At 36.8% G+C, this 22,488-nt stretch overlaps 1 protein-coding gene across 2 annotated transcripts in view; it reads left to right on the forward strand.

The window, feature by feature from the left end:
- LOC5577573 overlaps positions 1 to 22,488 on the forward strand; it is a 1,170,395-nt gene that overhangs the window by 225,022 nt on the left and 922,885 nt on the right. For both annotated transcript variants that reach the window (XM_021841556.1, XM_021841555.1), the window contains exon 3: positions 7,873 to 10,767. In XM_021841556.1, coding sequence (XP_021697248.1) covers positions 7,873 to 10,767 — 2,895 coding nt within the window. The remainder of the gene's footprint in view (positions 1 to 7,872; positions 10,768 to 22,488) is intronic.

The following is a 22,488-nucleotide window of genomic DNA, read 5'->3' on the forward strand; positions in this document are numbered from 1 at the left end:
TTTATCAAAAACTTTAAGTTTCATCAAAAGTCTTTATATTAATAAGCTTTTCCTTACGTTATACTTCTTCTTATTTCAAATAGGATTATTTTCTTATTTTTCACTGGAGTTCCGTTCAAGTGCACATAATACTTATAATATTTTCAATGGAAACTGGAAATAATACAAAATCCAAGAACTTGTCCCTAAATCGCATTAAAACGATATGACGGTAATTTCCAATAAAATAAACCAAACGTTGTTCATGCATTCAACTCCATTAGGAACAAGTTTTCAACACAGCTTTTAAACGAAATGTTTCAATACTTTCCGTTCGATTGTTCCCACTTTCAAAGTTCGCTTACAGTATTGGACAAAACATTTGCAACTTTTTCGATTTTCAATACAAAATGACCAACTTTGGTAAGCTAGATCTTAGTTATTTATGGACCGATTCGAATGAAATTTTCACATGACATCAGACATAACTTGAATTTTAACATATATTTTTGAATATTTTTTTCAATCACGAGTTTATCAAGAATAACGGTTTAACTAAAGTGTAATTTTCGACGAAAAATTCAAAACTATTTATCTCAAAATCTGATAGCACTACACAAAATCTGTCTTCAACAAACTTGTTCATCTCGTCAAATTCTACAACTTTGCTGAAGATATCATTAATCTATTTCTTCAATATGCTTAGTTATGTCATTTATAAAAAATCGTCGAAAAATTCACATTATTCAAACCGTTACTGCTTTTGAACTTGTGATTGTAAAAATCACTCAAAAATATATGTTATGTCTGATGTTTTGCCAAAATTTCATTCAAATCGGTACATGAATAACCGAGATATAGCTTACCAAAGTTGGCCAATTTGTATGGAAAATCGAAAAAGTTGCAAATGTTTTGTCCAATACTGTATATAAGCATTTCCCATAGATATCAATGCAATTTTAAAATATTCAACTGCCTTAGATGTCTTCTATGGTGTGGTGGTTTAAATTGACTTTTCCCATCATTATTTTCACGAGCTGTCCGGAATTGTCAAAGTGTCATGAATAGTCTACACATTTATGGGAAAAAAACTGCATTATTGCCTTAATAGATATTGTGAAGTTATTCCTCTTAAATTCCTTCGAAAATTAAACTCGAAGTTTCTCTATGATTTGATTCAAGAAAACTGTAAATGAATTGAATATGCTTTTCATAAAGGGTTCTTCTTTTGATCTCTTTTCTGAGAAATTGAAATTCAATGAAATTTATACAAGAAAGTTATCGAAATTTCTTTCGCTAATATTTGCATCTCAGAATATGTCTTTGATATGAGCTTTTAAGTATTTCTAATAGGAATTATGTATGGCATATTTTATAGCATTCTTTCAAATTGACATCAACAGCTACATTAGAAATCTACAAATTTATTTAGGGTCACCATTATTTCTTAATTCACTTAAGAATTTATCCATGGATTTCTTGAGAAACTCCTACAAAATAGTGACATTGAATTCTACAGGAACTCAACTTGGAATCCCTTTGAGTATAGTTTGAAACAATTTCTCCAGAATTTTATTCAGAGATTTCTACAAGAGTTTATGCAATAATACATCGAAAATACATCCAAGTGTTTCTTAAGGAATACCTTCTCTTTACTCCTGTTGCCGCCAGCACTGTTCAGTTTTGTCACTTCAATCGGTTGACAATAAGCTGTCACAGTATCTCTTGAGAAATGTCAATGAAATTTTGAACAGACATAAAAATTGTTGTTTGTGCAAGAATAACGTGCAAGCACGTATCAAAACTACATAATTAATAATCACTTATTACTAAATTGTATTTACATTTGAATCTGATATCGAAAAATTGAAAAAAAAAAAAATAAGTTAATCTTGACTAATTGTATCACACGCACTTGAACTAAACCTTGTGGTAACTAGAGTTAATTAATTGAATAATCGATAAAATGAACAATACTCATTATTACTTCTTACATTGATTTAAGCGTGTAAGAATTGTCTTAGCGTGTTTGGTTCATTATAATATAGTCATTATATCGCATGAATCCTTTGAGCGTGCACAAGTGACAGCTCGAAGGAGAACAAGCGCGAAAGTGACTTGACAGTTTGTCGCGTGAAAGAGAGTCAGTTTTGTGAAGGATTTTGTGGCGAACGGATGTGTTGATTTGCATCCAACACATTGTTCGGCTGATGGCAGAATCGGCCGAAAATAAAGTGAATGGTGGTTCCGGATACTACAAACCTAACCTGTACTTATAACATATTGTAAAAAGGGAAAGTGTTACCAACTGGGAGCACTACTGGGTGAACGCATACTGGCTGACTTGCCATTTAAACCTGTCAATGATGAATCTGCAAATCATTATCATTTGTGAATTGAAATCGATCAGGAGTTGCGTAGGAGATCAATTAATTATCAATTGAATTTGTTGCTAACATTTATTCTTTATTTCTATAGTTGCTTAAAACCTAATCACCCTATTTTACAATTCGACTTTAATCAAAAAATTATCACAGTTTATATCACAGTAAAAGTAAGTTATACTAAACTTTAATTGTCACACTATTCCTAATCTAAAACTAAATCACAGATTGGAGTAAACGTGTAGAGAACAATAGGGCATCATTAAGGAACTTAAATTACGTTCTAGACTGAAATATGTGAGCTATCGAAATATGTGTACCATTTTAAACTAAACTAATTAAATAAAATTTATAGCTATAGCTGTTTCACACAAAGTAACGTGTTTGCGATTTGCTTATAGAATCGGTGAAGAGTCCTTGTTCTTCGGAACAGAAAGCATAGAGGCTAAAACTAAGTTGACCTTGCTAACATGCCGAATACCGATAAATGTAAGTTAATTGGGCTCTATCCCATTTGGCATAAAGCCATTTGGCATAATTAAAAAAAATATTTTTCTTTATAATTTAAAACCGTGTATTTTCGTTCTTGAAATGTTTGTTTAAGATAAGACTAATGGAAGACTAAGCAAATATTAGATTTTTGATACAAAAGAGTTAATGTGAAATGCAAGGAAACACTTCTAGAGTTACTCGTTGCCTATTTTGAAAGTTTATTACCGGGAAATTCCAAATAGTCCTATAGACATAGAAAAGTCACTAAATGCGCGTTTGAGGCTGATGATAAACATCAGTAGTTACAACATGTTGGGTTGAGCATAACATTAGGGAAGGTATCGTGTAGATGGATATCTATATATCAGATTTCAATACAGCATCATAAGAAAGCTTTCAAGTTTGAGTGTGGTGAAACACAAGCACTGAATCAGGTCGTTGTGTACAATTTGAACAATTCAAAGGATGGACTCCCGAGCAGGTGGAAAAAGCTGAACAAGATCATAATTTGTTGTTCTAAGGAAATTTATACACTGACGATCATAATAAGCTAATGGCATGTTGGTAAAGGTAAAAGGTAAACGATAAAATACCAAGAGTATTATCTAAAATTAGCATGAAGAAGCTTTGAGCAATATATTGCTATGATATTATAAGATCAAAACAATGTTTGGCATGTTTATGAATTGACCAACAAATCAATGTCAACATATGATCTGATAGATGGCGAAGAATGAAAATCAACAAAATAGGATCGACAATCAGCATCGTATTCTCGACTTTCAGATCTATACACAGATATGCTAGCCATTAGGCCATGCCACATAAAAGAGAGCCGAAATAATTAAGAGCATCATGCTCTTCGCTGTCTGAGACTACTTGTTACTCTTAGAAGTTGTCCTGAGACGCTACCCTGTACAGTATGGCCATTTTGTTGAAGAATGTGTTTTGTTTAATGTCAAAAAACTAATTATGATCTTGGGGATATTTTAAGATGTCGAGCTATCGCGTTGAGTTTTACCAAATTTTCGATCATATTTTCAATGTCAGATTGAGATTTGAGATCGAAATTTTTCGGCTCGAGATATGATTTTAAAATTCCCGCCTGCCCGGACTAGAATCCAGGCTATAAATTTCCACGTGCGCCACTCAACTGTATTCTTAGTTGGAATCTTTTGAATTTATCGTATACGTTATATATCTATAGGGGAAGATGAAGTGGCAGAAGTAAATCTCCTGTAGTAATAGTAAATCCTCCTGCAAAATTGTGCAACCGAATTACTACAACTTCTCAGAAATTAAAATTACGCATTGGTTCACGGTTATGAATTTAGATTAGTAAATTATGAACCTATCTTGGTGTGCCTATGATTCGCTACTCTGCAAACTAAAAAGAACAGCTTATGTTTGAAAGAAGGTATAAACTCGTTATAAGGAATACACGGACTGTTCAATAATAGGGGAGATCTTTAGCCATTCAACAATAGGTGAATTGCCTTACTAAATTATTAACCGTGCATCAACTGATTTGTTAAGTATTTAAGGCAAATCATCTCTCTTAAGATTTTCCTTCTTTAGAACATAGGCTGTTTTTCATACTTTATTTCTGCTGTCATCATAAATAAGTAAAGATAGACGTTCAGAGAGCATTATAAGATTGATTTATGCCAAATGGCATTATGCCGAATGGGGTAGAGCCGTTAATTGTGATCAGGAAAACCTAATAAAAATAAATATTTACAGCTTTTAGCTTATTCGCACCTAAACCGATGAGTTTGCGAGCTGCCTATTGGAATTTGGCCCTAGGCATCTCTTTGCTCCCGTACTTTGAGGATTTCTCCATGATATTTTTTTTTATTCGTTGCAGAAGTTTATGGAATCCAAGCAGAAATTTCTTTGAATTCTGCAGTTGGTTTTTTGTTGTTACTAAAGAAATATATGGATAAATATAGCTAAACGTAAAGTAAGCATTAGATGGTGTCCTGAAAAAAAAAACTCTTTAATTATTCCTAATGCATGTTTAGAAGAATTCCTGTTTGAATATTTGGAAGAGTCTTGAGAGAACCCATTAGTTTATTCTTGAATTCCTCAAGAAATGGTGAGAGAAATCCTTAAGTGATTTCGAAGATTAACTTTTCGGTTGTCGCGCGAATTTTTGTAACGTGAGTAGTCGCAACACCCCTGGTTTTTTATGTTCAACATGGAATACCTCGCGATCTAGATTGAATATGGAGGAACCATATGATTCAAGAGATATCATTAATCAAGCCCAACCGCTTAGTCTTCGGCAGAGTTGTTGAGTAGTTCGAAGCCCATTTTTATATAATGATATTCTTAATCTACTTAAATGCTTTGCCGAAGATGCCATCTTTCTAAATGGTCAAGATCCTAAAATATTCGCATAACAATAGTTGCATGTTCACTAGCACTACCTGGCGCAATATCTCATTTCCTACATACACTCACACAATATGACCAGCCCATGGTGGTATGTCGTATTTTATATAATGGAAATTTCACTTTTCACTTCAGAAAACCTCATGCGAACGCTTTGTATTCTTCTTTCTGAATCAAATCAGTAATATTTTACGTATACGGTAAAGTTTTCTAATCAGAATAGGAATTCCCAAAAATTGATACACATTGCAGTATAGGCTGTATTCATGTGCTTATACGCGCAAAAGTCTTGAAAGAGGGTTCACTACAAAATGATTAACAGTAAACGGCTTATATAGCCTTAATGTGGTCTCAAGCTCATCGTGATACAAGTTTTGTGCAGTAATCTACTCATATGCAATGCGCACATTATATTTGGGGTTTGAAGTGCCTGATTTTGTGTAAAAGGGCTGGATTACTTCGGATCGACATTATGCCATCACTCCAATTGTCATAGGATTGTCATAGGATGAATAATAAATGCGGCGACGATAACAAATCGACCCAACGTAATCCAGCACTTTTATTTACGAAATCGACACAACAATTTCAATAACCAACATGGACACATAAATTTTAGTATGGAGGTATCTTTGAAAATGCGGGTAACTTTGATAGTGCGAGATCCGCAACGTACTAAACAAAATAACAAAAATTATGTTATTCAGTTAAGCAAAACGAATGTGAAACTAAGGAGTATCAGTGTGACACTTCATCTCTGAGCTGTTTTCGTGCCAATCGAGAGTATTTGAGGCTTTATATTCGAAAATTAAAAATGACGAGATTTTGGTACTTTCAAAACGCTCACAAACAATCTGTTTTACTATCACTATTTCATGAAACTATAATGAGTTCGGTACGTATGATTGATGGCCTAGCTATAGTAGAACATGAATCCGGTATCAAACCTCATAGCGAAAAACAGGTTTACAATTTGGAATCATTTTTGTAATCATAGTCACAAATTCCCATATAACATTAAAAGCCTAGAGGTATGCATCGCCTCATGAACTTTACGGGGTTTATTTGATTTATACTCATTCATATTCCAAAAACAATTGATTTATGGTGAATTCAATGTCGAAACATGAATATCGATAGATATCTATTTAGAGATATAATTTTATACCCATTATTATCAACTTATAATGGTGTTCATCATGTTTATTTTGACTGAAAACCCTTATAAAGATGTTTCTTGTTCAATAAATTTTGTACTTTAGTTGATAAAATCTAATCCAGTTTCTCTATTAACATTCTCCAATCCAATTCAAACTGTGATGATGTCAAACAATAGTTTGTTTTGGATTTTCATGTGCTTATCTACCCATTATCAATGTTACCCCATTACCAAAAACTGACTTTCGATCATATGAAAAACTATAGATTCATTGAGATCGAACCGTTATGCAATCTTTCGTGTACAATCGATAACTAACAAACCAGTGCTTGTTTTACAAATAAAAAATAAAATATTTAGGTTTTCTCTCAAAAAACTATCAATGTTATCCCGTTTTATGGTATGTTTTTAGTTTTGAGTATGTGAATGTAACTAGGGATACGTTAATGATGTGAGGTTTTAGCAAACGCACCCAACCAGCGGCTGCAAGATTTCAATATAAATCTGCGTGACAACTTTACAAATATTATATAATATTGTTACTCATACAAGAAATATAAGACTATCATAGATTTTTTTTTATTTTCACATCTTACATTTTCTGTATAAACCCTGTATATGTAACGATATTTTACAATATTTGTATGCGTTCTAGTTTTGGATGTAGACATACCGTATACAGGTTTACGTAAAATCTTCCTCCATCTTTCAATCAAAACAAATGTGAATACCAAGACCAGCTAGAGGGAACATACCATACACAATTAAAACAGTGCATTGCTCTATATAATTGTATGGCGCTTTATTTTAATGGTTGCATGTAATTGTATCATTGTCTGTTATCTTGAAAAAGCTTCATGTTCAATAACAAACTCCAATGATTTCAATTATTCAAAAGAAGAAAACATTGATAAGTTGTAGTATGTTTACCTTAATAAATTTATGTAAAAATGCGATTTCGTTAATAAACGGCATACCACCATGGGCTGGTCACATTGTGTGAATGTAGGTAAAAATTATACTCAATTTGAAACGTCTTGTAATCGATTTGTGATCAAGGTATATCAAATAAGTCTTTGAGCTATTGCAATGCATTAAAATTAGTGAAACTCTTATATTCTCCTATGAACTCATATATGGGAGAAGGGTAAAAATACAAAAATCGATTTTTTTCAATTTTTTGCCGATGAAAGATTTTTTAATATTCCGCAAACTTTTCTTGACTATCAAGGCTAACTTTTAGTGAAAAAAGATCGGAGGTTCATGTAAGTTCGATAATATGTGTGTTTCAGCACACCGTGCGGCGTGGAACCGCTCAATTATAAAAACAAAAATTGATTTTATTTTATTCAATGGAATTTCACGGTATTTCATTCCGAACTGTCTTTGACAGAATCGTTCAAAGTATCGCATACCCTTACTAACAAAGCTTCCTTTCGTTTTCTTCTCCCTTTCATCCAGCTTAAGGAACGCTCCAGCTCCTCGGTGCGGGAACGCTTTGTCAACGACCCGGCCTACACGGAGGACGTTCGCCATCTGGCGCTTCCGATGCGCCGGAACAGCGGTCCGGAAAACGTGGACCACCAGCAGCAGGCGCGCAAATTCTACACCATCCCGAAGAAGAAGTCCAACTCGGTGGGGAAGGATTACTTGAGGGGTTCGGGGTACAGTGTGGAAGCGGGAGATGTTGGCAGGGATCCCGGCGGGGCCTACAACATGCAGGTCAAAGTGCGGAGGAAAAAGTATAATTACCATAATAGTTCGGAGATGTTGCGGTTCAATGCGGACGAGTCGAGCAGTTCGGATAATGTGAGGGGCGGGGCCAGTGGGAGGAGTTCGACTCTGGAGCGGCGTGGGAGAAGTTTGGATAGGAGGAGTGCGTGTGAGGAAAGGTGGTTCGAGAAGGAGGGCGAAGATGAGGATGATGGACGGGGAAGAAATCGAAATTTGATCAGACGACAGAATGCGGCGGTGGATGAGGGAGTTCAAGAGGAGATTGGAGTCGATGAGAAGGATGGTAGAAGCAAGCTCCAGATTGGGAAACGTTTCCTGAAAGGGGAAATCGGAATTAAGAGCTTCAATTATTACTTGCTGAAGGAGGGGCTGAAATCTTCGAAGAAGAATTTGCTGAAACAACGTTCGGCGCCTGCGGAAGGAGGGGCGGTTGGGGGTGGAGGTTTGTCGAAAAGCGAGGAGAACATCTACGAGGAAATTTATTTCGAAGAGAAACCAAACGACCCGAGCGACGAGAAAATTCAGTTTTTAGATTGCGAATTGTGTGTCCAGCAGTGCAGTAACAGTAACTGTGAAGCATGTCATAGCCATGTTTCGAAACATAAACTACAAGAGCACCACCATCACCAGCAGAAGCAATTGGAGAAGCAGAACATTTACGAACAATTGAAACAAATTCCACCGCCTCCGGGTCCGGTCGCTGGTCCACAGCATCAGCCACAGTACAAGGCAGTGAAATCGTTGGACATTGACGATTTGAACATGTACCACTCATCGTCCTCTACGTATGGGACGGCAACAAGCAATGTCCTCCAGTACCAGTCGTATAATCCCAATAATCCAAATGTTTTCAAAATAGAAACAACACCTGTTGCGTTTGGCTGTGAGTACAACCCTATCCAGCAGATCTATTACAAAACACAGTACGGTACACTGCCAGGGGCTTCGGTTATGACCGGACAGCAGCGACATCACATTTATCAACAACCGCAAAATCTAATTTCGACTAACTCGGACTTTTACCAAGAGATTAGTAGGAAAAAATCTTCCTCATCGTCCGATTCTCTGCAAGCCCGGATGCAAAGAGAACTCTACCAGCAAGCCAACTTGTACTACTACCAACGTGAGGCTGCTGCGGCTCAAAGCGTCCAGCCTCAAGACTCATCCAAAATCTACAAAACAAGCTCTAATGCATCCATTTTGAGTGAAACGTCAGCTCGAAGTGAGAACTCCCTGAAGCAACCACGCACCGGTAATATGTCCGACTCGTCCCTCGGAGACTCGTTGTTTTCCTACCCTGCCAATCGGCGCTACTTTGGCAGTTCCGAAAGTTGTCGCTTCGCTTCCGAGTGTCGTCGCTGCAGTCTCGACGTAGACAAATGTAGCTTCTCGGACACATGCCGGTACGACTGTCGAAACTGTGACTGCTCTTCCAGCTATTTCTCGTCTGATTTCGATGATACCGGGACAGGGAGGAAGAGTCACTCTCGCCAATCCGGCAACAATCCGGGGCAAGATAATTATAACGTCCCCGCTTATGCAGAGGACTTCATGAAACACGTAAGCAACGTTAAGCGGAACCAGTTGGGATCATCTTCCTATCCTCAACATTCGCAACAACCGAAACAGACACCCAGTGGCAAGATTTATGAAACCCCTACCACTTATGCTGGGATTTCGAAGAAGGCCCCCTTCCATCGCGAGCATACCTACGAAGCATTGAAATCCAATCCATATGGCAGCACCGGCATCAAGACAACTCACAAATACGACGAAAACACCAAACTGTCAATCAGTCACAGTCACGAGCTGTTGTTGTCCCCTTCCCGGAACAAGTTCCCCATCGAAGGCAACTATTCTCCACGTTTAGGTCCAAAATCCTCCAACACCCTTCCCGCCTCCATCCCATCGAAAGCCAAAAGCACCGAATTCGGTCAACTTCCCAGCGGTGTCCCGACTTCCACCTCCCGAGAAGTCGACACGCTCCCAAAATCTTTCACAACTACCGGCTCCCCTCGGGCAACTCTATCAAACTTGAATCACGACTACGCAGAAATCACCCAACTACCATCATCCAAACCGAAACCGAAAGAGCAGAAGCAAACACCACCCCCTCCTTTACCTCCCACCTCGACCCACCCCAAACGCTCCACCATCAAATATACAGCCCCACAACCCCCCAAATCAGCCACGACACAACCCAATGCCTCGACAACTTCCGCCCGTCGTCAAGCTCCCCCTATCCCTACAAACCCCCCACTTGACCCAACGCAACCACCCGCTTCCTGCACCGATGGCAGAGATAAATCCCTCCCGCGGCGAGACCGCGCCGAGTTCGAAAGAAGCAAGCGGGGTGCGGCCGCTGCCGTTGCTGCCACCATACAGGATGTGACACAGGTACCACCTGCTCTCACCCCGCAATCCAAGCGGAAACAGGAACTTAGCACCGGTCAGCAACAGCACCTAGCGCCGAAGAAAGAGTTGGTGAAGAAGAAGATGCAGCAACAGGCGTCGGAGAAAGAGGAGGATGATGGCAACTTCACTGACGACGAGGACGATGAGGTGTTTCTCAGTGATAAGGTGGTCTACGAGAAGCCCAAATACGGAAGCGGCAGGAAGCAGGTGAGTGTGATTTGTTTTCTGATTACGGTACGGTGTGTGTGGGTGGGCGAAGGAGTAATTTATCTGTGATCAATTTGGGAATTAATTTCCGATCAGAGAGCGAGGGGGATCGGAGGGTTGATTGCAAGAATTTAGAGTGCAGGATGGCAAATGAAAGAAGGGAGGATTTTTGGTACAGATTAGCTAATGAATGACCAAACCAGAACCAGGTGGTTATTTTCGGAACTTGGTTGATTGATGAAGAAAGATGAATTTTAGATTTTGGGCATGATAGTGTAAAATATAATTCAATTTGGCTTAATTCACCATGAAACTGAGTTGGAGTTTGATAAATTATGATAATTTGATTCAACAATTGATTTACTGAATATTTTCTTTTCATCGTCACCCGGAGTAACATTGACTCTTGTATTTATAATTCTTAAAATTGCGTTCGAAGATGCAAATGTTGCAAGTTTTATATTTTTATATCAAGTGCTTGCACCCATCGCCTGAGACTGTATACTGTGTTTTGTTTGGTTAGGGGTCGTCCATAAATGATGTAGCATTTGTTCATTGATTTTGTACACCCCTCCCTCCTCGTAGCATTTAGTCACAAATGTTGATACCCCTTGGAAAATACGTAGCATATTAAACACCTCCCTTTTTATTTATTTTTTTTTTTCTTTGAGATTGGGCTTAAACAAAACATAAAAACAAGGTTTGATATTTATTACTGACTGAAACGTCAATATAATCTGACAAACAACAGTTTGATGAACCGTTGCGCTTGAAAGTCATTTCGAAAACAGTTTAAAGAAACTTTTTTTTTTTAACGTTACACAATTTTAGTTTCTAGTTTATGTAAGTTAATTTAGATTTGTAGTATTTTTTGATATTGTAACAATTTAAATCTTAAAATGTTAAAAAAATCTTTATTTGAATTGAATAAAAACAAATAAAGAGTAAGGGGGTTCTCCGACATTACCCGGAATGCAATTTACCGGAAGACCATTACCCGGAAAACCATTACCCGGAAAACCATTTACCGGAATGAACCATTTACCGGAAAACCATTACCCGGAAGGACCATTTACCGGAAAATTATATCTCCATTTCTAGACTTTTTTAATTCACGTCCTTTAAACCGTTTTATGGTCATTCATGTCAGTATGTTGACTTAAACATATTTAAAATGACCACCAAGGATAAGGTTCTTAGCACCAGAGAGGAGTCTAAGATATCTTTATACTTGATCATGTCAATATGCACCATCTTCATATATCTGCATTTCATAAATGATTCACCCTTCTTTTAAAAATAAGCTGTTCTTTCAACTTATCTTTTCAGCTTGTCTTGGCTGAACTGGCTATATTTGGCTACAACTATGTAACTTTACGTTTAATATTCGACCGTCGATTCACCAAGTGTCTAAATGTTAATAAATAAGCAATGGTTAGAGTTTTTAATACTTTTGGCCGAGTGGCAATTCGCCGAATGTCGTTTCCGAAAACGTCAATCAACCGATTGTAAATCTCCAGTAGGGAAAGTGTACCAGTCATGGCCATAGTGGTTCCCTATTTGGCCATATGTGTAATTTTGATAACTTTCACATTTTAAATCTTTTTGAATGTTTTAACATCAAGATATATCTTAAATCTAACTACAACAACAAACAAAAATTATCAAAATTTGAAGACATTAAAGAAATTACGTATGGCGAATTGGGGAACCACTTTGTCCATAACTGGTACACCTACCCTATATCCCTTTTTCTAGAATGAACCATGTTGGGTCAACTGTTATTCACCCTTCTTTATTTGGTTGGCGGTTCTTTGGAGTTCCACCGATCTCGGCATTTTTGACAAAATGTGTTTAGTCGAAAATGACCAAATATCTTATTATTTTGATTGCTTAATGTTCTTTCTTGTTTATTACACTAGCATTAAATTCGGGGTACAGACATTCAGAGTTATAACATTTGGAGAAAAATAGCACAATCAATCAAATTCAAAGGAAAAGTAGATGTTCCAAAGATGGACGTTACAATGGCGAATAGTGTACCTACTCTCAATCACCAAGGCACTTTTAGTTTTCGTCTTGATTTTTTAAGCTTTCCCCAAACCATAAGGCTGACATGAAAATATAACTGTTGTATGTTGCTTCCTTCGCAAGATAAGTTTTTTTTAATATTTTCATACAATATTGAAATTGGATTCTGATCTGTTTTAACGTAAAGGAATAAGAAAATCATAATAACTTCACACATTTTTAAATGCTGTGATGTTCCATTTATTTAAATGCAATCTACCTTATTTGTTAGGCTTTTTTCGATTTTGATAATGATGATACCTTCCAAGTGGTCTTGGACGTAAAAGAAAATTAATTATTCTTTTCATTCTTTCTATCCTTGCCTGTAATATTTAGTTTTATAGCCTAAATTTGAAGACATAGTTTTCCGATCTGTATCAGGCGATTCTTTTCTAATTAGGTCGCCAAAAAAATTACATGTTCAATCAAATTTTGGTATCGTGATTTTCGTTCATAGCTTAAGGCTTACGTTGTGGCAAAGTGAATTTATTCAGAAAGATCAAGTTGAGCTCGGTTCAAAATTATTTCTGGATGACAAATTTGACAACGTTTCAGAGCTAGAGTACTTACATACTTGTCAAACTATGAACGAATGCAACAATGGTCGGTTGTAGAGTGTCCATCCCGGACATCCCGGGACGAAAAATCCCGGGATTTGACAAATTTCGGGATTTCCCGTTTCCCGGGATTTTATTTGTGACATCCCGGGAATCCCGGGATCCCCGAAATGTACGTAGAATTTGATGAAAACCACTAAATTTCAATGAAAAACAATGACATTTTTCCTCACTATCAACCTTATTTGATAAAGTAGAAAAGCATAATGAAAAAGAGAATAAACGAGTAGTTATTTTCACGAAAAGATCAATTTACCAAGTAAGAAACACCTATTTTTATTTGTCTAGTTGCAAAGTTCTAATGCATTCCATTTCAATTTTAGCCGTTTCTATAAGCCTATGCTGAGATAACAATTTTGAAAGTACCCCAAAACTGCCGCAAATTACAAGTCAGTAAAAAGTAGGCATTGAGAAAATTGAAGTTTTTTTTCTATCCTTATTAACAAGATTTTTAGCCCTGGGCTAGTTCATCTCGGGACCAACGGCTTTACTTCCCTTCCAAAGGAAGTCGTCACTGAATTTTTAGTGACTATCTTGGGGATGGGATTCGATCCCAGGTCCTTGGCGTGAGAGGCGTGTGTTCTAACCACTACACCAGGTCCGTCCCAAAAAAAAATTGAAGTTTCCAATCTCGTTTTTTTATACAAATATTAGAAAAAAAATGCTTTTTCTATCTGTCACCTTTCCAAAAAAAAAAAAATATAAAGATGACCAAATAATGATTCATGTTTGTGTTACACGATGCGAAAGTCTGTAGTGGAACTGGCATGCGTTTACTTTTCATTCTAGGACAATTCGACTTGGTGTTTTTCCTAATTTTTTTGAATAAAAAGTGATTTCTCGTTAGTGCAGTTGAAAGACAATTAGAACATATAATGAAAACTGATATCAACTCAATTTTGACCAAAATGCAGATGGGACTGACTTATGATTCACGGTAGTAAACTTCAGACAATAATTTTCAATAATTAACTTTTAGCATGATCTACATTACCTTCAATGATCTTTAATCGTTTCTATTGTTCTAAAGTTTTTATGACTTTTCAATAGTTTGAAGCAAATTGCTTTAAAATTATGGCTTAAGTTTTTATCATACCTCCACAGAGAATTTGAAAAATCTATAACAAACCCGTAATTAGTCAAGCTAAGTTTTGATTTTTGTTAGGGTACTTCATCAGAATAAGAAAGTCTTGTCTGAAATGTGATTGGCTATTATTAACTTATTATTTTAAAAAGTTATAAAAGGTATCTGTTTATTTTATTGAAAAATATTGTTAAATTTGTACTTCCATTTCAACCGAAATGCTAGTTTTATTGAAAATTTGATATTTCCCGGGACAAGCATAGATTTTTGTCCCGAATCCCGGGACGAGCAAAATGGCCGGGAAATGGACACTCTAGTCGGTTGATATAGGCTCTAAGCTATTAACTGTAGAAATGCTCCTAGAACAGCTGAGAAGCAGGTTTTGTCCCAGGAGTCGAGAATGTCCATGGTTAGCGTGACATAATTTGTGCTACGCATCAATGAAAGGTCGTCGAAAATGGAAGATTTGGCTTTCCGGGTAATGGTGCATTCCGGTAAATGGTTTTTCCGGGTAATGGTACATTCCGGTGAATGGTCTTCCGGTAAATTGCATTCCGAGTAATGGTATTCCGGGTAATGGTATAGAATTGAGTAAGGGTTAAAAATATGTTATATTCTGAGAGAGAAGAGACAGCTGGCTTTGACTGCGAGCTCCCAAAAGTCAAGGGAACCTGTCATCAACTGCCACTGGAAAACCCGTACATTTGCAGGGCAGAGCGTGAAAAACCGTCAAAATTCAAGTAAACATAAATAAAATTTCTCTGTGTTTTTCGATGATTTCACATTTTAAAAAGTTAAATACTTGAATATAGTTGCGTGATGGCAAACCGCTATTGATTTTTTATATTTTTATCCGTTTTCATATTGAACAACTAGAAGTGATGGTTTTGACCAAAATAAGTTCATCTGACCGTTGTGCACCACCGAAGAATTAAAGAAAGAAGTAAAAGAAGGCAAGAAAACAAGTCAACTGTCAGTGAGCTGTCTCTTCTCTATGAGGTTTTAATGTATTGAACAAAGAATTTATTTTATTTGTTGTGGTTAAGAAACAAATTTCAGTGAAAATCCAAAACAAAGTGCCTTAAGGTGGCATCCACAATTTACGTAACGCTCTAGGGGGAGGGGGGGGAGTAGGCTCAAGCGTTACGACTCATACAAAAAATTTTAATTTTTCATAGAAAAAGCGTTACGGAGGGGGTCAACAATTTCCAATTTTAGCGTTACGTAATAAATGGATGCTGCCTAATTGGGAATGCATCTTCGTCATTATTATCTAAATTCAATATCTAGCAAACAGTGTTCAGATGGAGAAATAATAACAATTGTAATATTTGGAATGTTTCTTAGCTATTTACATACAATTATCTTTATTAATATTTCAACTAAACTTCTTTAGCGTTTCCATATTGAAATATTCTCACACAACCACGGTGCTCCGACAGACCGTTATTATGCAAAAAAAAATGTCCATCAAATCTGAGTGCAGGGCTCGATTCCTGAGGTTATTCTGCAACTCTGCACAGTTTAAGAAAAAATCCCTAGGAGGAATCTCAAGAAATCTTGGTTTGAAGTTTAACCGACTAAAATTTTCAATATAAACCATATTACAATTACGCAAAAGCATTAAAACTACCAACAAAACCGCTAAAAAGTTGGCCAAACTGTTCTCAACAAGTATACAATTGTTACCAACGTTAAAATAAGAAACATTTACAACTGACTTAACATACCGGAGTGCCTCAAGTGTGTTTTTACATGGCTTAAACCAGTAAGCTTACTTTAAATTAATGAGATCTAAGACATACATTTAAATATGATATTGAAGTTATGTTAGATAAACGTGATTTATTCAATGCTGAATATTTTTATCTACAGCTTATTTTTCGACTTTCCCATTGAGTGATCAGCCCACTAAAGTTTGCCGTATTTATTTTGCCTAATAAAATTTGCTTTTTTGTACATCTGGTAGTACTGTTGCAAGTTTCCCGGAAGGAGTAGAGCAGTACTACCGAAGCGAACTACAAAGCAGACACTGAAAGGCTAAGACACCAACAAAATCACAAAACGCAAGATTCATTTCAACAAACTGTATTGCTTTACATTTTCTCCTCGTCCTAGTTTTCCTATTCTCTGATAGGCCTATCGATCTTAGTTTCTTAGGTGGTAATTTTGATCTTAAGTTCTAATTTAGAGGTACTCACGGTACCGGAACTACCACATCTTGGCCACATCGAATCTCGACATCTCCACTATCCAGCCCACCGGTTGCTTGCTTGCTGGTGCGACCATGTCGCGATCAGGCTAGCCGAATCCTATCGGCGCAGTTCGGAATCTGCCTTCGAAACTCGGTCTCGGCTGCGACGATCGGCCCCTTGTCGCTTGGGAACTCCTGTTCGTCCAACGGTTTGCTGAGTGGTAGCTGAAATTCCAAATGAGAACAAAAACCCTGTCGTGCTAATGCTCCGCACGACAGGGTTTTTGTTTGCGGACCCGTTTGCAGACATCTTACCCGTGAAAGGGGTTTTTGTTTCTCCACGAGGGTGGATTTGAGCGAGATGGACGATCTTGATGCTCTCGTCCTTATCGTCTTCAATCGCTTCGTTTCAGAGGTTCGCTTGGGTCACAGTCTACCTGGTAAAGATCAAAGCATTACGATCTTGCTCTTCGCGGCACTGTGGATCCTTACTCACCAATATTCGCAGCGAACAACGGCCGATTATGTTTTTTGACACCGAGGAACGTCGTCAGCGATTCCGTTTTGACTTCTCAAACGCCGCTTGCCTAATGATGAGTGTGAGGTTAATTTCCGGTTACTTTAACCTGGGCTTGGCTGTACTCACCGCTTGAGGTTGGTTAGCCTGACTCAATGGCATTCACCGGATGGAAATCCCCTTGACTGGTACAATTAGCGTTCCGATTGTGAGCGTTCCGATTGTGGGCGTTCTGCTGATGATTGGGTGATTTTCGGAATCCCGACAATGCAAATTGCCGTTTTTTCACGATGGCCAAATGCCTGACTCATATACTCTGGCAAGATTTTCATCTCCGAGCGTCGAACACGCGTGTGCCAGATGAGATAAGATCGCAAGCAAGGAATGACAGTTGTGGCGGTTGTCGGTTTCAATCGATTGTTGGCAATGTGCGAGGGGTGATTCGAATAGGCCGATACGGGCGAATTTACATGGAGCGAAAAATTACTTATGTTGGTGATTTTCACCTTTTGCTTACAATGTTTTTTTTTTCAAATATCAATTCTAACTATAATACAGTAACGAATCTAACTTAAACGTAACAGTACTCTTGATGTTTACGTTTAGTTTTCCACACCGAGTATTGCCCTCAGCACTTTGAGTAAAAAAGTTCTACATTTTCAACAACAAGATTTTAACTACCGTCAAGCTACCATTCACCGTGCATTTAGGAAAAATTTGCACTTCAAAATATTATACAACTTTTCCAAATAATTTGAAGCGCACTAGAATACCACTAGGTAGCGTGCAATTATATAATAATTCAGGGGAAAATCTGAAACTAGTGATCCATAACAAAAAATTACTCAAAAATTATGTTTGAAAATGTAATGTTAAGGTCGCCTCGTACCGTTCTATGTCACCATTCACCGTACGTATAGTTTTCGTCATGATTTAATTTTGTATCTCGAAGAAACGTTGTTGATGGTGCAACTATGTTGCTAGTAGTGTGCGCACTCATTTTTAAGAGTATTCAAATCATCATTAACAATAAAAACCATAAAAAAATAAAATTGTCTAAATCATTATTTTTTCATTAAAACCGTTATAGGAGGTTTGACTGTATTGTCCAAACCATTCCATATTCACTCAAAAACTAAATATGAAGTAGTTTAATGACAACATAACAATAAATCTAATATTACCGAATAGTTTCATGCCTTTTACACTAATGCACGGTAATAGGAACCGTATATATTGAAAAGGGTCCATTCACCGTGCATTTGGGTTTCGACTGAAACAAAATAAAAAATTCTAATTTGCATAGAATCTTATTGCTCATACGATGAAATACATCTTACTAATAGTATCCACAGTGAAAACTTGTTGAAATTTTAAAAAATTTCATACTCTATCGTTATAATGAAAAAATGTGATTTTTGGCGTTTCTACTAAGAGTGTTGGAAAATATCATTATCAAACAGAATTCACATGATGTTGACTACATAAACTAGGTTTTTCAAAATGCTTTGTGACAAAAACTACTTCATTTCATCAGTTTTATCTTATTTTGCTGACAAAAGAATAATTTGTGAAAATTGTATGAATATTCTGTAGGAATTTGTATATGTGCACGGTGAATGGAGGCCGCACGGTGACTGGTGACTTAACGGTACACGGAAAACATGATTGTCATATGTCACAAGTGTTCGAAGATTAACAAAATCTGTAGCAACTACAAAGAAATCCTCAGTAAGTACTAATTAACTATCAATATCACTAGGACTTCCATTATCTATATCTGCAACCATTTACTTCGTTTTAATAGAATTTATCTTCAATCTGTTAATTGCTTTTTAGGTCGCGTTCGACTCTGTTACGGAAATCTAGATGTGGCAGGTTACATCATAGACTTATAAAGAAGTTGGTAATATCTTAACATGAGCACGGAAAGCTGACTAGGCTAATAAATACAATCAAGTGTAAGAATTGTAGACGAGGTGTCACTTTTTTGTAGCATTACATGGTATGAAAAGGATATGAGCTTCCAAATTTACTGTCCAATATTGCGTTTTGTCGCATATACTCCATTATGACTTAATCGGATTCGATAGCAGTGCAGTAGAGCAGAGTTTCAATATTTCAAAGAGGGACAACTAGGATAAGCTTGTAAAACCTCTACCCAAACGTACTTATATGGTTGCATGTAGAGAAATAAGCAGGTCCAGTCGTGTTGGTGCTGAGACAGTGCTTGATGGGGATGTAGTTGAAGTTGTTTCCCGTGTAGTAAAAACACGTCTTCTAGCTGCGAATATCTCCATTTACGGGTTACATAGCCAGCTAGCTTAGGGAAACGACATTTCTACACTGTTGCGTGATAAAGGCTTATCTGGCTTCATAGATCCATTCTTTTGTTGATGCCTTCGCCAAAACAGCTCGCGATTTTTTATCGAACAACACTGAAAAGTGTTTTCAAAAATAATGCAAAGAGAGCAACAATAAATACAAGCATTCCCCAAATAAAACATCATTGTCAATTTGCCCTGTATAAAACGCTGATTCTTGGTTCTCTAGCCACATTTGGTCAAGAACAGGGGCGAAGACTATTACGCGATTGAAATACGGCAAACTACAGTTAGCTGGTCATGTAGTGCGAATGCCGTAATAAAAAGTTGCATAAATCAGGTGATGGTCAGGCTGCGTGGAAGATATCCGCGTAAGTTCATTCTGATATTAACGTGAGCGTACCAGAGCACAGGTGTACCACCCATAGGTCATAAACCAAAAAACAAAATGTCTTGTTTGTCACTCCTTCACCTTTTCAAGGATCAATTATGATCTCAATATTGTAAAAACATAAAAATTAATGGCGTTCCTGTATAATATTCATAGTAGGGCTATGAATGATGGAGTGTATTTTTCATGTTTTAAAAATGAGTTGAAAATTGAGCGATTTCAGCACTTGTTTATTGCCTTCGCAAACCAAAATCAATTGATTTTTCAATCAGTTTAGATTACAGAACCTTAGTACAGATGTTTATATATCCAATACATTTTAGAGTGTTATGTGACATCTAGGAGTCAGTATTGATGTGAGTAATGAGGATAGAAATATACTCACTTGGTAACTACATCACTTTTTTTTGAAGTACGTTATTGAATATGTTCTTAATCACATTTAATCAAACTCCTGGCATCACATAATCATGTTTTAGTAGGAAAATGAACCTGTGAAGGTTCTAGCTGCAAATATTTGCAAATAACTTAGCAGCGTCGCTTCAAAGTTGTTAGTTTTTACCAATAAAGGCAATGATAAAAATATTCATAGAATTTATTACATTCCAGTATAATTATAGCTAACTGGAACGAATGCACAAAATAATATTTTTTTACTATTAATACTTCAATTCACTATGAATACAATTGCAACATTCTTCTTCTTCTTGGCATTAACGTCCCCACTGGGCCTGCACCTCTGCTTATGAGCATTTCCATAGTTATTAACTGAGAGCTATATTTGCCAAAGTTGCCATTTTCGCATTCGTATATCGTGTGGCAGGTACGATGATACTCTATGCCCAGGGAAGTCAAGGAAATTTCCTTTACGAAAAGATCCTGGACCGACTGGGATTCGAACCCAGACACCTTCAGCATGGCTTTGCTTTCTAGCCACTCGGCTAAGGAAGGCCCCAACAACATTGCAACATTTTTAGTAATGACAAGTACAGAAGACTATGTGTGATAAAATTATACTCAATAAGAATAAGGGTTGATACCGACACTTGAAGTGACGAACCATCCATAGTTTATTTGAAATACAAAACGATATTGATAGAAGTTTGTAAAAATAAGTTCGAAACATTAACCAATTATTTTAATTTAATGCAGTTCGAAGTAAATAAGTGAACTAGTCATGAATATCTACTAAAAAAACTATAGAATATCTCTAAGAAAACGTACTCCCATAGTACGCCGACATTGATAATGTTGAGCTATTCAAAGGATGAAACGAACTCACCAGCTGATAATCCACCTCGATTGACCTCGAAACCCTCCATCGGACCACACACTACCCCACTGCCCAGCAAATCGCGCGCAAACAGGGCTTCGCAACGCCGACGACTCTAGAAAAAAAAAACAAACCCGACCACTTGGGCTTTCCCGAACCACTGCCCAAATTTACAGAATAAACATATTGTTTTACTGTAATAATTTCATTTGTTTCCTGAATGAGCATTTTGTATTCAGTTGAAGAATTAAAGCTTCATCAGAAAATATGAATAAACGAAGAATAAACGAAATCAATCTTAACACATAAAAAAAACAATGTTTTCCAATTCGATAAATTAAAATAATAAAAATCAATACTTAGCTTTCAGCTTGTTCAATTTAACTATTTGTTCAACAATCACATAGCTATTTTTAGGTGAAGATGAATCGAAGCTAAACCTCAAATTTTCAAGAGCACAAATCTGGAGAACCGAACACCCGTTTGAGCTGAAAACTTAATCGATTGGTCTCCACCAGCGAGTGACTAATCGATTAAGTTTTCAGCTCAGACGGATGTTTGGTTCTCCAGATTCGTGCTCTCGAAAATTTAAGGTTTGGCTTCGATTCACCTTCACCTTAAGTTATATAAAATCTATTTGATTATATTTATAATAAAAATTCGTCATTTCTTAGGAAATTTTAAATCTTATCATATCAGCGTTTTAATGCTGAATCATCATTTAATAACTAAAGTTCATTAAGTCAAGCAAATAAGTTTGATAAGTAACTCATTTTTTCCTAGTTGGTACCCATCCCTCCCCCTCGTCACACATCGTCACAAAAATCGTAAAGCCAACCCCCCCCCCCACACCCTAAAAAGCTACGTCATTTATGGACGAACCCTTAATGTTTAGAGTAAAGTGACCAGACATCCCGAAATTTGAACATTCGTTCCGCGTAGAAAAGTGTCTCGTGAAACGGCCCGCGTTTCAATCAAATCATGAAAATGTCCCTAATTTCTAGGGGTTTTGTTATTAATGAAAACTTTGCAGTTGTCCATTTCAAGATGTATGTTTTGCATTGCATTGCATTTAATTTAAAATAGTAATCAGTATTTGGAAACTTATCATGTTTGTGTATTCGATATCTGCTAACCAGTTGTTTTAACAGCAGAACTGAGTTAACAATTTCAGTGATAAAGGTTATGTTTTGGCAAATATAGTGAGCCACCGTCATAGAGTTCGCTAGGGCAGAACAAAAGAAAAGTCAC

The sequence above is a fragment of the Aedes aegypti genome, chromosome 2 (assembly GCF_002204515.2).
Source record: "Aedes aegypti strain LVP_AGWG chromosome 2, AaegL5.0 Primary Assembly, whole genome shotgun sequence".
Lineage (NCBI taxonomy): Eukaryota > Metazoa > Arthropoda > Insecta > Diptera > Culicidae > Aedes > Aedes aegypti.